The sequence below is a fragment of the Nerophis lumbriciformis genome, linkage group LG22 (assembly GCF_033978685.3).
Source record: "Nerophis lumbriciformis linkage group LG22, RoL_Nlum_v2.1, whole genome shotgun sequence".
Taxonomy (NCBI): Eukaryota; Metazoa; Chordata; class Actinopteri; order Syngnathiformes; family Syngnathidae; genus Nerophis; species Nerophis lumbriciformis.
In genome coordinates, this window is record NC_084569.2 from 33,363,372 (window position 1) to 33,379,958 (window position 16,587).

General features: G+C 41.3%; 1 protein-coding gene across 1 annotated transcript in view; it reads right to left on the reverse strand.

The window, feature by feature from the left end:
* LOC133615730 (homeobox protein Dlx4b-like) overlaps positions 1-16,587 on the reverse strand; it is a 30,099-nt gene that overhangs the window by 13,184 nt on the left and 328 nt on the right. Inside the window, exons 1-2 of the mRNA XM_061974525.2 lie at positions 16,566-16,587; positions 8,885-9,081 (exon numbers count right to left, since the gene is read on the reverse strand). The exon at positions 16,566-16,587 is cut by the window's right edge and continues 328 nt beyond it. Of these exons, the coding sequence (XP_061830509.2) occupies positions 8,885-9,081; positions 16,566-16,587 (219 nt within the window). The remainder of the gene's footprint in view (positions 1-8,884; positions 9,082-16,565) is intronic.

Genomic DNA, 16,587 nt, shown 5'->3' on the forward strand with positions numbered 1-16,587 from the left:
ATACACTCACTTGTCTATATGTGTATGTGTGTATACACTCACTTGTCTATATGTGTATGTGTGTATACACTCACTTGTGTACATCTGTATGTGTGTATACACTCACTTGTGTATTTGTGTATACACTGACTTGTGTACATGTGTATGTGCATGTGTGTATACACTCACTTGTGTGTAGGTTTTATGTGTGTATACACGTACTTGTGTGTATGTGTGTATACACTCACTTGTGTATTTGTGTATGAGTGTATATACTCACTTGTGTGTATGGGTATGTGTGTATACATTCACTTGAGTATATGTGTATGTGTGTTTACACTCACTTGTGTATATGTGTATGTGTGAATATACTCACTTGTGTATATCTGTATGTGTGTATACACGCATTTGTGTATATGTGTATGTGTGTATACACTCACTTGTGTATATGTGTATGTGTGTATACACGCATTTGTGTAAATGTGCATGTGTGTGTGTCTAAACACTCACTTGTGTTTATGTGTATGTGTGTATACACACACTTGTGTGTAGGTGTGTATACACTCACTTGTGTATGTGTGTATACACTCACTTGTGTGTATGGGTATGTGTGTATACACTCACTTGAGTATATGTGTATGTCTGTATACACTCACTTGTGTATAAGTGTATGTGTATGTGTGTATACACTCACTTGTCTATATGTGAATGTGTATGTGTGTATACACTCACTTGTATATATGTGTGTGTGTGTGTATACACTCACTTGTATATGTGTGTGTGTATACACTCACTTGTGAATAAGTGTATGTGTGTATACACTCACTTGTGTGAATGTGTATGTGTGTATACACTCACTTGTGTATAAGTGCATGTGTATGTGTGTATACACTCACTTGTGTGTATGTGTGTATACACTCACTTGTGTATGAGTGTATGTGTGTATACACTCACTTGTGTGTATGTGTATGTGTGTATACACTCACTTGTGTTTGTGTGTATACACACACTTGTGTGTATGTGTGTACACACTCACTTGAGTATGTGTGTGAGTGTATACACTCACTTGTGTATAAGTCTATATGTGTGTGTGTATACACTCACTTGTGTATAAATGTATATGTATGTGTGTATACACTCACTTGTGTGTATGGGTATGTATGTGTGTATACACTCACTTGTGTATATGTGGATGTGTGTATACACTCACTTTTGTGTACGTGTATGTGTATACACTCACTTGTGAATGTGTATGTGTGTATACACTTACTTGTGTGAATGTGTGTATACACTCACTGGTGTGAATGTGTATGTGTGTATACTCACTTGTATGTATGTATGTGTGTATACACTCACTTGTGTGTATGTGTGTATACACTCACTTGTGTATTTGTGTATGTGTGTATACACTCACTTGTGTGTATGTGTATGTGTGTATACACTCACTTGTGTATAAGTGTATACACTCACTTGTGTATAAGTGAATGTGTGTGTGTATGTGTGTATACACTCACTTGTGTATATGTGTGTGTGTATACACTTACTTGTGTATATGTCTGTGTGTATACACTCGCTTGTGTATATGTTGGTGTATACACTCACTTGTGTATAAGTGTATGTGTGTATACACTCACTTGTGTGAATGTGTATGTGTGTATACACTCACTTGTGTATGTGTACGTGTGTATACACTCACTTGTGTGTATGTGTGTATACACTCACTGGTATAAATGTGTATGTGTGTATACTCACTTGTATGTATGTATGTGTGTATACACTCACTTGTGTGTATGTGTGTATACACTAACTTGTGTATTTGTGTATGTGTGTATGCACTCACATGTGTGTATGGGTATGTGTGTATACACTCACTTGAGTATGTGTGTATACACTCACTTGTGTATAAGTGTATGTGTATGTGTGTATACACTCACTTGTCTATATGTGAATGTGTGTGTGTATGTGTGTATACACTCACTTGTGTATATGTGTGTGTGTATACACTCACTTGTGTATGTGTACGTGTGTATACACTCACTTGTGTGTATGTGTGTCTACACTCACTTGTGTATAAGTGTATGTGTATGTGTGTATACACTCACTTGTGTGTACGTGTATGTGTATACACTCACTTGTGAATGTGTATGTGTGTATACACTTACTTGTGTGAATGTGTGTTTACACTCACTGGTGTAAATGTGTATGTGTGTATACTCACGTGTATGTATGTATGTGTGTATACACTCACTTGTGTGTATGTGTGTATACACTCACTTGTGTGTATGTGTATGTGTGTATACACTCACTTGTGTATAAGTGTATATGTGTATACACGCACTTGTCTATATGTGAATGTGTGTGTGTATGTGTGTATACACTCACTTGTGTATATGTGTGTGTATACACTTACTTGTGTATATGTGTGTGTGTATACACTCGCTTGTGTGTATGTGTGTGTATACACTCACTTGTGTATAAGTGTATGTGTGTCTACACTCACTTGTGTGAATGTGTATGTGTGTATACACTCACTTGTGTATAAGTGTATGTGTACGTGTGTATACACTCACTTATGTGTATGTGTGTATACACTCACTTGTATGTATGTGTATGTGTGTATACACTCACTTGTGTTTGTGTGTATACACACACTTGTGTGTATACACTCACTTGAGTATAAGTGTATGTGTGTATACGCTCACTTGTGTATAAGTGGATATGTATGTGTGTATACACTCACTTGTGTGTATGGGTATGTATGTGTGTATACACTCACTTGTGTATATGTGGATGTGTGTATACACTCACTTGTGTGTATGTGTGTATACACTCACTTGTGTGTATGTGTAAGTGTATGTATGTGTGTATACACTCACTTTTGTGTACGTGTATGTGTATACACTCACTTGTGAATGTGTATGTGTATGTGTGTATACACTCACTTGTGTGAATGTGTGTATACGCTCACTTGTGTGAATGTGTGTATACACTCACTGGTGTAAATTTGTACGTGTGTATACTCACTTGTACGTATGTGTATGTGTGAGATGCATCTATTCATGGCCTCTCTTGTATTTTTGCAGACAGGTAAACAGTGTGTGTGTGTGTGTGTGTGTGTGTGTGTGTGTGTGTGTGTGTGTGTGTGTGTGTGTGTGTTTGTGGGGGGTATATCCAAGATCATTGTGCTCTTTAACACATTAATCTGAACACTGCTGTTTTACAAAAAAACAAGAAGTCTCAATATGCTGGGTAGTTTTGTGTGTGTGTGTGTGTGTGTGTGTGTGTGTGTGTGTGTGTGTGTGTGTGTGTGTGTGTGTAAGATGGACAATAACAGAGGGACTAGACGTTTCATGGAAACATTATGTGCTACGTGCTACTTTGCAGCTGTGCCTGGGAACAGCGGAGGGAAAGTGTTCAGTGTTTGGCTGGCAGCCTAATGGTGTGAAGATGTGATGTATGATGGCAATCTACAAATGCCTCTATTTATGTTTTTATGCACGTGTGGGGTCATATTATGACCCCCCCCCCCCCCCCAATTCCTGGTGGTCTACATAACATGTAAAGGTGGTTCTTTGGTGAAAATGTTGCATAGATGATGTTTTACAGACCGCTTTGACAGGATGTGGACGGTCTTATTTACGTGCCTCCACTTTGACATTTCCACCATACCTCCACGGCAATGTTCCCTCTAATTTCTCATGTGTGTGAGCAAACGCAAAAACTCCCTGAGCATTCAGTGGAGCCCATGTGAGCAACATCAGACGTGCACACTGTGGCTACACCAGCAGCACACCTGTCCCAAACCTGACTAAATAGCAAGTTCAATCTCCATATATCCATTCATTTTCTACCGCTTGTCCCTTTTGGGGTCACGGGGGGTGCTAGAGCCTATCTCAGCTGCATTCGGGCGGAAGGCGGGGTACACCCTGGACAAGTCCCCACTTCATGGCAGGGCCAACACAGATAGACAGACAACATTCTCTTATTATTATAATCAAATGATAGCAGTCATTTCCATTTCTAATATAAGTGTTTAGGCCCACTTACAATGACAATAACAACAAATATTGTTTTTCATGAACTGTGTACTTGTATTGTTTGTCTGGGTGGAGGTCCTGCTTTGGAAATAATTTATACCCCTTTCAGACATTGCATTTAGTTCCCACTAAAACATTCACATGTTGCACAATGAGATGTAAGCAGGGGATCATGTGTACATTCCTGCAACTTCCTGCTTTTATTAGTATTTATTTAATATACTAACAGCATTTCATGATTAATATTTATAAATTAAGATTCCTAATAAATGACACAAGAATAAGCACACATTTGATTGGTAAATCATAGTGTAACGACCTGGAATGACACTTTATGTGTGGTGTTGAAGTTGTCCGACTTTTTGTGTGGCTGTAAACGCATCACTGGCTAAGTGCCATATGTGTTGGCGCAAGTGAGAAAGAGCGAGCGGCTGCTGTTGATATAACAAAGTTGCTTTTGGTCTGGTTCGTACTGCAGAAAATGAGCAGTTTTGCTAGATATAATTTTTTTTACTAATGTTTTGGTGATGTGTTTATGGCCGACAAAGAATTTTGTTCAGTAAAGTGATCGATGGAATTCATGTCTTCAAAGCGTCTCGACAGACGTTACAATATTTGAACAATGATGACGAAAACTGTTTTCTCTGTCGTGTCCGTGTGTCGAAAATTGTTATGCGCTTATTTGTTTATTTGATTTATTGCGTGGCATAGATTTGCCGTGCGCAGAGGACGCTTGAGCAGTGCGCAATTGCACAGGCGCGCACCTGAGAGGGAACATTGCTACACGGTTTTACTTCAAGTTTTCGGTACTAATGCAGATCCCAAATACACAAAAGCAGATACCAATGGGTAAGAAAAGTTGTTTTTGCATGATAGTTTAAGTGCAGCCTTAATTGTGTTGTGGCTCTCAATTAATTTGAATCAAAATAGTTTCCTCTGTCAACCTTGAAAGAACAAATACATTTCGCCAAAAAGTTCTTGATTATTTTTAATCAAATAATGTGACAGATCACTTTCAATGACGTCTTTCGTTGGTATAGAATCTTCTAGTAAGTGCTAAGCAAAGCTGCGACAATATCATCTTTTCCCTCAATAAACACCGGTCAAAATGTTCTCTTTTTGACTGCAACGTTTCGCTAAAACCCGAAAGAGAACGTTTGCCTGTGATTTTTTAAATTCTGCCATTGCCTGACTTGCACTTACGTGTCTCACTGACAGCCAACCACGCCTACTTTACTTTATAAAAACACAATCGGACACTTTCGGTGTTGACAGGAGAATGATTGCACACCTGATAACGTCATCTGAGCATAATTATACAGTACATACTGTACACGCGTTCCTCACATTTCAATCAATGAGTTCCATCACGTGATCTCCCTCTGTGTTTACATTCCCCCGAGGGCAGATGCAGCCAATGCATGTGAGATGATCCACGCCATCACATCAAGGCTACAGACAAAACATCCTGAGGCTTTTTTCATCATTTCTGGGCACTTCAATCATGCTACTTTGGACTCAACGTTAGCTGCTTTTTACCAGGCTGTGGATTGTCCCACGAGAAACAACAGGACAATTGACCTACTGTATGCTCATGTCAGGGATGCATACAAGGTCACACCACTCCCCCCACTAGGGAAGTCTGACCACAATCGTGTTTATTTGCAGCCAAAATACACCCCCCTGGTCCAAAAACAGCCTGTTAACACTTGCTCTGTGAGGAGGTGGTCTCCTGAAATGGAAGATGCCCTCAGGGACTGCTACAACACCACAGACTGGGACGTGCTGCTTCCACAGGGTGAGGACATTGATGGGCTGACTCACTGTCTCACGGATTACCTCAACTTCTGCGTGGACGTGATCTGCCCTGCTGAGACTGTTTGGTGCTACCCTAATAACAAACCCTGGGTAACACAAGAGGTTAAAGCTGTCCTCAACAAGAAGAAAGCTGCCTTCAGGAGTGGAGACAGGGAGGCAATGAGAGTGCGTGAGGGAGGCTAAGGACAGCTACAGGAAGAAGCTGGAGCAGAAGCTGCAGCAGAACAATATGAGGGAGGTCTGGGAAGGTGTGAAAACCATCACAGGCCACAAGACAAAGACCAGAGCTGTTGGGGGGGACAATAGAGAGGGCCAATGAGATGAATAACTTCTTCAACCGGTTCAACCAGCCCGCGTCCTCTCCACCCCCCACTCCCCATCACAGCCACCCCCTCTTCTTCTCCCCTCAACGCACCTCCCCCCCAGTCATGTCAGCACCCCCCTCCACCACCTCTACGCAGACATTAGTCATCTCTGCGGACCAGGTCAGAGGTCAACTGAGGAAGGTACAGCCTAGGAAAGCAGCAGGCCCAGACAAGGTGTGCCCCCGACTGCTGCAGAACTAGGTGAACCACTCCAGCGGTTCTTCAACCTCAGCCTGCAGCTGGGGAGGGTGCCCACCCTCTGAAAGACGTCGTGCATCGTTCCAGTTCCCAAAAAGAACTACCCGAGTGAGCTGAACGACTACAGACCAGTGGCGCTCACCTCTCATATAATGAAGACAATGGAGCGGCTCTTTTTCAGCCTCCTCAGACCACAGGTGCAACATGCCCAGGACAACCTGCAGTTTGCATACCAGGCAGGCGTTGGTGTGGAGGATGCTATCCTTTACCTGCTGCACCGAGCCCACTCACACCTGGATATGGGAAATGGCGCTGTGAGGATCCTGTTCCTGGACTTCTCGAGTGCCTTTAATACTATCCAGCTCCGCCTTCTCCAGGACAAGCTGGACAGAATGTGAGTGGACCCCTGCCTGGTCGCCTGGATTTCAAACTACCTCACCGATAGGCCACAGTACGTCAGACTGAAGGACATCACGTCTGACACTGTGATCAGCAGCACCGGAGCACCGCAGGGAACGGTGCTGGCTCCTCTTCTCTTCACCCTGTACACCGCTGACTTCTGCTACAACTCAGAGCTGTGTCACATCCAGAAGTACGCGGATGACACAGCCATCGTTGGGTGCATCAGGGACGACAGAGAGGAGGAGTTTCGGAGCCTGGTGAGGGACTTTGCTGTCTGGTGCCACAGGAACCTCTTGCAGCTCAATCCGTCAAAGACCAAGGAACTGGTCATTGACTTTGGGAGGTCGAGTGCAAGGTCACAACCTATTGTGATCGAGGGAGTCGAGGTATTGACCATGGACTCATTCAAGTACCCCGGGGTGTGGGTGGACAATAAACTGGACTGGACTGTTAACACGGACCACTTGTACAGGAAAGGACAGAGCAGGCTGTACTTCCTGAGTATAACATTTGTAAAAAACTCTTGTGGATGTACTACCAGTCTGTGGTTGCCAGTGTTCTGTACTACATCGTAGTGTGCTGAGGGGGGCAGTACATCTAAGAAGGACAGCTCCAGACTGGAGAAACTGATCAGGCGGGCCGGTTCTACGATCGGAATAAAACTGGACTCACTGGTGACGGTGGCAGAGAAGAGGACTGTGGAAAAACTAGTGAGCATCCTGGATGATGCCAGTCCCACTCTGCATACCGTTATCAGTAGCCAGAGGAGCCTGTTCAGTGCTAGACTGCTTCATACCAAGTGCAGGACTAATAGACTCAAAAAACTCCTTTGTCCCACACGCCATTAGACTGTACAACTCTTCTCTGGTGGGGGAGGGGGGTACTAGGATGACAGGGGATGCAAAACAATAACAGTGTGATATCTTTTCATAACATGGTCACTACTGCCTAGTTTCTCTTGTTATATTCTTATTTTACTGTTATATTTTTATTCTCATTGTTGCTTTTTATTTTTATTCTTATTGTAATATTTTTCTCTTTTGTTTCCATTTATACCCCTATTATTTACTTTTTAGTTTGTAATTCGATTTAAATTTAAATTTTCCTGAAGGAATCAATAAAGTACTATCTATCTAGCTATCTATTGTGGGTGCTGCTGATTGTTTATCTTTTCACGCAAGATCAAACCCTTTCGGTTTCGTGTTTGCTGAAAATAATGGAAAGCGCCACACTACATAGCCACTGGCGCTGTGGTCAAAGCCGGAATTTCCACAGAACACTTTTTTCGATTACTTTTGTGTTTTAGATTTTTGACATATTGCTTGAATGCCCTTAGGGGCAATGGACGGATTAAAGAGCTGCAGCAGGCCTCCGTAGCTCTCACTCCCTCCCTTCTGTTGCAAGTTTTGTTGATTCTATGTAACATGTTTATGTGTGCTATGGCTATCAGGTTTTTTTTTTCTTGGCCTCAGTCTGGACCCCCTCCCTGGAGTCCAGCCTTTGACTGAGCATTTTTTTCTCTCCCTTGGATTGGCACATCACTCGGCACAATAGACAAATGTTTATACCGCGTTTGTCGAAACAGCAAAAATAGCATTCCGTGCGTAGAGTACAGTAGAACGCAAATTGTTTGTTGCTTCTTTTGGATTTTTTTGGGATTAAAAAAGAAAAACAAATATACACAATTGTAAAACAAATGTGTGCTGTTAAGCCACTAATGATAACATAAGCTCGTCGGCACTTGGACATTGGCCGAACTAGTGGGCAGCCTAGGACGGACTCGGCTGTTTGTTTGTCTATGCACGGTGCAGTCGTTTGAACACAGTATGTATTAGTCATTGCTCATTTTTTGTTTTTTCATTGTTACCTTTGTAGCTGTATGTAGAAGTGGCAGCTGGCTGTAACAGCTATGTACTCTTTTGATGTCCCTGACATGGCAATTAAGGGAGTGTGAGGACATTTTGCAAAAGAATGCACCCACACATGTCTGAGCGTTTATAAATAAACAAACAAAGGCAGCATGTGACTTAATTATTGTAATTAGCGAGGGAAGGAACAACAGTTTTGCATGAGTGTGCGCTATACCTGCTCCTGAGTCAAGCTCAGTTTGGCGGCCAAGTTGGCCCTCTCGGGCAGAGCCAGGTACTTGGTCTGCTCGAAGCGCCGTTCGAGGGTCTGGAGCTGCAGACTGGTGTAAACAGTCCGTTGCTTTCGGGCCTTCTTCTCCTTCCCGTTGAGCCGTAGCTCTCCGTTTTCTAACACGGTGGTGGGTTTCTCGCGGTCTGTGTGAGGAGAATAAAAACATTGACAGGGACCTATCAGTGGACAGTAGGGATGGCCGTGGTTTGTATTTGAACCCCAAATCAGAACTTCTTTAAAATAAAAAAAAAACGGGCAAATTCTGTCTAAAAAAAAAAAAATGATGCTTTTTTTTTTCTTTCAGTATTTTGGGACATAAAATAAGGCAACAGTAGCAACTTGTCTAATCCACACAGAAGGAATTTGCACATCAATAAATAATGTTACGCTATTGAATGGAGACAAGTCAAACACTAGTGCCAGGTGGAAAACGGTCCCTCAGAGTTGGCCTTGCACTAAGTATATTTATAATTTATATTTGTTTTGTAAATCTATTTAACATTATTATAGCAATTTTTTAACCATATGATACAACATGTATAAACATTGCTTCCGCATTTCGTACAAGTCGGTTTTCATCTGACATTGCGAAATGGATTACCAAGGCAAACCCAGGTACCACTCCACACAAACAACAATTAGGTTAATTATGTACCTTCTGCCATTTAGTTGCAGAGCATGTAATCGTTCACGGTTGACATTGAAGAATGAACAAAGATCCATTACTTTTCGTAAATAAATAATTTTCAGGCCAATTAAGTGAAATTGGATAATGATAATCTCTCACTGCACACTGGTTGGGAATCACTGTTATAGGCCACAAAGCAAATATTAGTGTAATATGTAACAATAATAATACATTGACTTTATTTTTTGTTTAACCCTTGTGTAATGTTCATATTGTTGTTACTCAGCCAGCGTTTGTGGGTCTGATGGACCCGTTGCATTTTGTGACTTTTAATGCCTCACAATCAAACCACTTTTTGTCATGTCTGTGTAATCATGTTTTGTTTTAAGTCATGTTTTGTTTAGTTATTGGACTCTTTAGTTTCTGGCTTTTCACTCCCTTGTCTTGTTTCCATGATTACCCATTAGTTTCACCTGTTCCACGTTTGGACTCATTGTGCACTCTTGTTTGTCACCATAGCAACCCATTAGTTTTCACCTGTCACGTCACGCACCTGTTTCACGTTTTGAGTCACGCACCTGTTTTCGTTAATCATGTCTGTAGTATTTAAGTTCAGTTTTTTCAGTTTGTCTTTCTGGTGACATCCCCACATTTATGCTTCTGCACACTCTCCACACCCTTATGATCCTTGCTGCTCTTTTTTCCTGCCGGTTCCATGCCAAGTAAGTTTTTGTTTATTAAGCCACAGTTAGTGTTTTTTGTTGTTCATAGTTTTTGCCTTTGTGCATGTGTTTGGTTTCATAGTTTGTTCTCCGCCATTGTGCGCGCCTTTTTTTTTACTTCCTTGTTTTGTATTTATAGTGTTTAAATAAAAATGTACCTGCATTCCCGTCTCGCCCGAGCCAACTTTCCGTTGCCTTCGAGAAAAACTAAACCCTAGGACCAAGTCATGACACTTTTATGTTAAAATACTGAACAGATGTTTACTTTATCCCAATAAACATCTGTTCAGATGTTGTTTTTGTGTTACTGTATATATTTGTTTTTCTGAAAAATCCCACTTAATATACTTTGGGTAACAACAGTCAATATGTATTTTTTTTAATTTTTTTAGGGGGGTAACAGTCAATATTTATTTAGTTATTTTATTTTAGTTTTTTCTTATAAAATAAAAGTGAGCTTTTGTTAAACCCAAATATTGTGTTTTTTTTCATATACAACAACCTATCTGGATTCGATAAGAGAATCGATAAGGAATCGGTTCGATAAGAGGATTCGATAATGGGCTCGAACTCAATAATTTCTTATCAAACATCATCCCTAAGCACGGGTACGCGTTAGCGTTTCAAACACAGAAAAAAATAGTTTTGTTTTATGAAATGATTCATGACCGTTTGCTTGTTTTTCGCAGTTGTCCCATTTAAGTGTTTGATTTTTGAATTGTTTTTTGTTGTTCTAAATGTAGTCGCGCTTTGTTTTTAGCTGACATTCGTCTGCTTACATGGATGTGTGTTTAATTATAGTGAGCCATTACCGTAGCAACACAATCCAATATTGGGCACCCATACAGTGCATCTGGAAAGTTACTGCATCTGTTACAGCCTTATTCCAAAAACAGAGGAATTATTTTTTGTCCTTAAAATTCTACACACAATACCCCGTGATGACAATGTGACAAAGTTGTTCTTAGATTTTTCTTGCTAATTTTTCCTTCCATTCTGACTAGTCTCCCAGTTCCTGCCGCTGGTGAGGGCGGTCGCATTTTTTTCCGCTCCCTTCTTCTCCCAGCTTGCTCTCTTTGTTTTTGTCTTGTCTGAACTTTTTTGAAGCCTCTTTCTTTGCACTGTCCTCAAATCTAAACATCAGACATGGAAATGATCAGGTGGACTCTCGACGCAATTGACAAAATCTTTTCGACAAGGAAAAGAGGTTCGGGGGAGCCTGGCTGCCCTGATGGAACCATTGCTGCGGGGTACGTGAGAGATTCCTGGAATAAATGGAGAATCATGTGCCTCTCAGTCCTTTCCATCGAGGACGTGGAAGACATCTACCTATTTGGAACCGTGATCGCGGGGCACCTGGTGGGCATTGCTCTGGTGTATCCTCAAATTCGTAAGACGATGGCAGCCACTCATGGAGCCCAAAGGCTGTTCGTCGCAATGGATGGTTTGGGCAGGGCTGTGGGAACACAGACTGTGACGAATTCTGAACTGAATCGCAAGATGGATCACATCACGGAGAAGCTTGCTGAAAAGGAAAATTGAATTGAATTTGTGAGCACCCAGCATGGACGAATAGAACAGAAAAGTCATTGTTTTGTCTGCTCGCGGAAAACAAACATTCTAATCTACGACTTGACTCCCTCGAATGGCCTTGACGCTGTGAAAACAGGACCAGGCTGCTCTGGTGTATCGTCAAATTCGTAAGACGATGGCAGCCACTCAAGGAGCCCAAAGGCTGTTCGTCGCAATCGATGGTTTGGGCAGGGCTGTGGGAACACAGACTGTGGCGATTTCTGAACTGAATCGCAAGATGGATCACATCACGGAGAAGCTTGCTGAAAAGGAAAATTGAATTGAATTTGAGAGCACCCAGCATGGACAAATAGAACAGACAAGTCATTGTTTTGTCTGCTCGCGGAAAACAAACATCCTAATCTACGATTTGACTCCCTTGAATGGCCTTGACGCTGTGAAAACAGGACCAGGCTGTTCTGAAAACACCCCCGAGGACACCTCAATGATGGATGCTTTTGACCTCCCTCCCTCCTCAACGACACCTGGAGTCGAACTTTTGCAGATCGGCCTCAGTCTATAAAAAACATTACATCATCACACCCAAGACAATTGGGCACACACGCACACACCCTCCCGTGCCCCACCACACACCTTCACCACTGCTTGTTTCCCCTCGGGGTGATGGTCGGATGGCAGCGCTTCATAGCCGCAGTCGCCTTCCAGGGCCCCAACTTCCCGCCCCTCTGTTGCGAGTTTGTCGTTATTAAATGTAACGCGTTTATGTGTGCATTGCATGGAGATTTTTTCCCACTCCAGACTAGGCCCCCTTAAAGGCCTAATGAAATGTGATTTTCTTATTTAAACGGGGATAGCAGGTCCATTCTATGTGTCATACTTGATCATTTCGCGATATTGCTATATTTTTGCTGAAAGGATTTAGTAGAGAAATATCGACGATAAAGTTCGCAACTTTTGGTCGCTGATAAAAAAGCCTTGCCTGTACCGGAAGTAGGAGACGAGTAGCATGACGTCACAGGTTGTGGAGCTCCTCACATCTGCACATTGTTTACAATCATGGCCACCAGCAGCGAGAGCGATTCGGACCGAGAAAGCGACGATTTCCCCATTAATTTGAGCGAGGATGAAAGATTCGTGGATGAGGAAAGTGAGAGTGAAGGACTAGAGGGCAGTGGGAGCGATTCAGATAGGGGAGATGCTGTGAGAGGCGGGTGGGACCTGATATTCAGCTGGGAATGACTAAAACAGTAAATAAACACAAGACATATATATACTCTATTAGCCACAACACAACCAGGCTTATATTTAATATGCCACAAATTAATCCCGCATAACAAACACCTCCCCCCTCCCGTCCATATAACCCGCCAATACAACTCAAACACCTGCACAACACACTCAATCCCACAGCCCAAAGTACCGTTCACCTCCCCAAAGTTCATACAGCACATATATTTCCCCAAAGTCCCGAAAGTTACGTACGTGACATGCACATAGCGGCACGCACGTACGGGCAAGCGATCAAATGTTTGGAAGCCGCAGCTGCATGCGTACTCACGGTACCGCGTCTGCGCATCCAACTCAAAGTCCTCCTGGTAAGAGTCTCTGTTGTCCCAGTTCTCCACAGACCAATGGTAAAGCTTGACTGTCATCTTTCGGGAATGTAAACAATGAAACACCGGCTGTGTTTGTGTTGCTGCAGCCGCCCGCAATACACCGCTTCCCACCTACAGCTTTCTTCTTTGCTGTCTCCATTGTTCATTGAACAAATTGCAAAAGATTCACCAACACAGATGTCCAGAATACTGTGGAATTTTGCGATGAAAACAGACGACTTAATAGCTGGCCACCATGCTGTCCCAAAATGTCCTCTACAATCCGTGACGTCACGCGCTGACGTCATCATACCGAGACGTTTTCAGCAGGATATTTTGCGCGAAATTCAAAATTGCACTTTAGTAAGCATGTGTTGCAATGTTAAGATTTCATCATTGATATATAAACTATCAGACTGCGTGGTCGGTAGTAGTGGGTTTCAGTAGGCCTTTAGGAGCTCAGTCTAGATTGTATTTTTTTTACTCATCTTTTTCCCCAGCGTTTGACCTTTTTCTTATCTTTTAGGGGGCGCCTTGTGGCGACCCATCAGCGTTCCTGTTCTGTAACCCTGTACACTGTTTGTTTGTCTAATCTTGAACGGGTTTGTGCTGAAAACAAAGTTTCGTTGTACTTGTGCAATGACAATAAAGACCTATCTATCTATCTATCTATCTATCTATCTATCTATCTATCTATCTATCTATTCTGCCACCACCATGCTTCACTGTAGGGGTGGTATTGGCCTGGTGTTTCCTCCAAACATGACGCCTGGTATTCACGCCAAAGACTTCAACCTTCGTCTCATCAGTCCAGAGAATTTTGTTTCCCATGGTCTGAGAGTCTTTCAGGTGCATTTTGGCAATTTTCTTTTTACTCAGAAATGTCTTCCGTCTGGCCAGTCTACCATACAGGCCTGATTGGTGGATTACTGCAGAGATGGTTGTCCTTCTAGAAGGTTCTCCTCTCTCCACAGAGGAATGCTTTAGCTCTGACAATTTCCATCAGGTTCTTGGTCACCTCCCTGACCAGACCAAGATGAATGCAGCAATGTACAGAGACATCCTGGATGAAAACCAAACGCTTCCCATCCAACCTGATGGAGTTTAAGAGGTGCTGCATAGAGGAAGCGGCAAAACTGCCCCAAGATGGGCTTTGTATTCAAAAAGACTTGAGGCTGTAATTGCGTAATTGTGTACATGCATCTGATTTCTTATTTAATTTAAAAACGTTAGTACATTTGCAAAAATGTCTTTAATAACACTTTATTATGGGGAACACATATTCACCATTAATTAGTTGCTAATTAACATGCAAATTAGTAGCATATTGGCTCTTAATTAGTCATTATTAAGTACTTATAAATGCCTTATTCTGCATGGCCTTATTATACAACCAGTAAGCCATTAACTAAGAGTCTTCCCTCAATAACCTCAAAATGATTGCTTATTAGTAACCTTAACCCTAACCCTTATGTTCCCCTAGTGTCCAAATAACTCTTTGTTACTATAATAAGCAACTAATTAATGGTGAATATGTTCCCCATACTAAAGTGTTACGAAAAAAAACCATTTTCACATTGTCATTAAGGGTTATTGTGTGTAGAATTTTGAGGGGGAAAAAAATAATTACTTAAGACCGCCTACAAAATGTTGCATCCTGCATGAAAAGACGGTCAGAAAACGGCTTGAAGATGGTCTGTAAAACATTTCGACCAAAGAACCACCATTACATGTTATGCAGACCACAAGGAAGTGTTTTAAATGTAGAAAAAAAAACATAATATGACCCCTTTAAGAGTAGTTCAAAATAAGTGTTATTTTTTCACAGGCTGTCTATTTATATATGTCTATTTTTTTTACTGTGAGGCTTTTGCTCACAGTTCAAATCATTTATTTTTGTAAAAGAGGTGACAGTGATTTTGGAAGAAAATAAGGAATTAACTGAAATATGTACTCCCCACAAATTAAGTCAAAATTAAGGTAATTAATTGGTTAAAAATAATATACCTATATGCTGTTTTATATGTGTGTTTATTTTTAGAACATACTTATTAACAAAAAAAAAATACAAATATTTAATTTAAATTATCGGTAATTTAATTTCATCAAGTGAAAAAAAAAAAGTAAGCCATTGGTACATTGAAATTATGAGTTTAGAAAGTCGAAATTATGAGGTATTTAATCATAATTTTGAGATAAAAAGTTGTAACTATATGGTAAGAAAAGTTTAAACATGAGAAAAAGTCATAATTATGAGATACAGAGTTGAGGTGGTTCGGGCATCTGGTCAGGATGCCACCCGAACGCCTCCCTAGGGAGGTGTTTAGGGCACGTCCGACCGGTAGGAGGCCGCGGGGACGACCCAGGACACGTTGGGAAGACTATGTCTCCCGGCTGGCCTGGGAACGCCTCGGGGTCCCACAGGAAGAGCTGGACGAAGTGGCTGGGGAGAGGGAAATCTGGGCTTCCCTGCTTAGGCTGCTGCCCCCGCGACCCGACCTCGGATAAGCGGAAGAAGATGGATGGATGGATGGAGTTGAAAATATGCGACAAAAAGTAAAAAGTATGAGATAAAAAGTCATAAATATGAGATAAAAAGTCAAAATAACAGTGACTTTCTACCTAAATACGCATTTTCATCTCATAATTTCGATTTTTTTTTTTTTATCTAGTAATTTCGATTTTTATCTCATAATTATGATTTTCTTTTATAACTTTCTTATCTCATAATGATGAGGTTTTTATTTTATAATTATGTTTTTTTTCCCATTTTATTTGTGGTGATAACGGGCTTCCATAAACTTGCTTATTTCAACTTTTTACTATTTTTACCACATTTTTATTCCATATAGTTCAGGATACGCGTTATTTTTCACAGGCTGACTATATGACTTTTTTTTTTTTTGCTTTGAGGCCTTTGCTCACAGATTAAATAATTGTTTTTGTAAAATAGGTGAATAGGATTTTTTGAAGAAAATGAGGATTTAACTGAAATATGCAGAGTCGTCAATTACTTCAGTTATTATGCGTCTTATTTGTCTGTGCATTTATTTTTAGAACATATATTAACAAAAAAATGCAATATTTAATTTGTCGGGATAAACGTGTTTTATCAATAAAGTGGAGAAAAAAGTAAGCCATGAACGCACCGGAGTCCTCAGACCTGCTGTG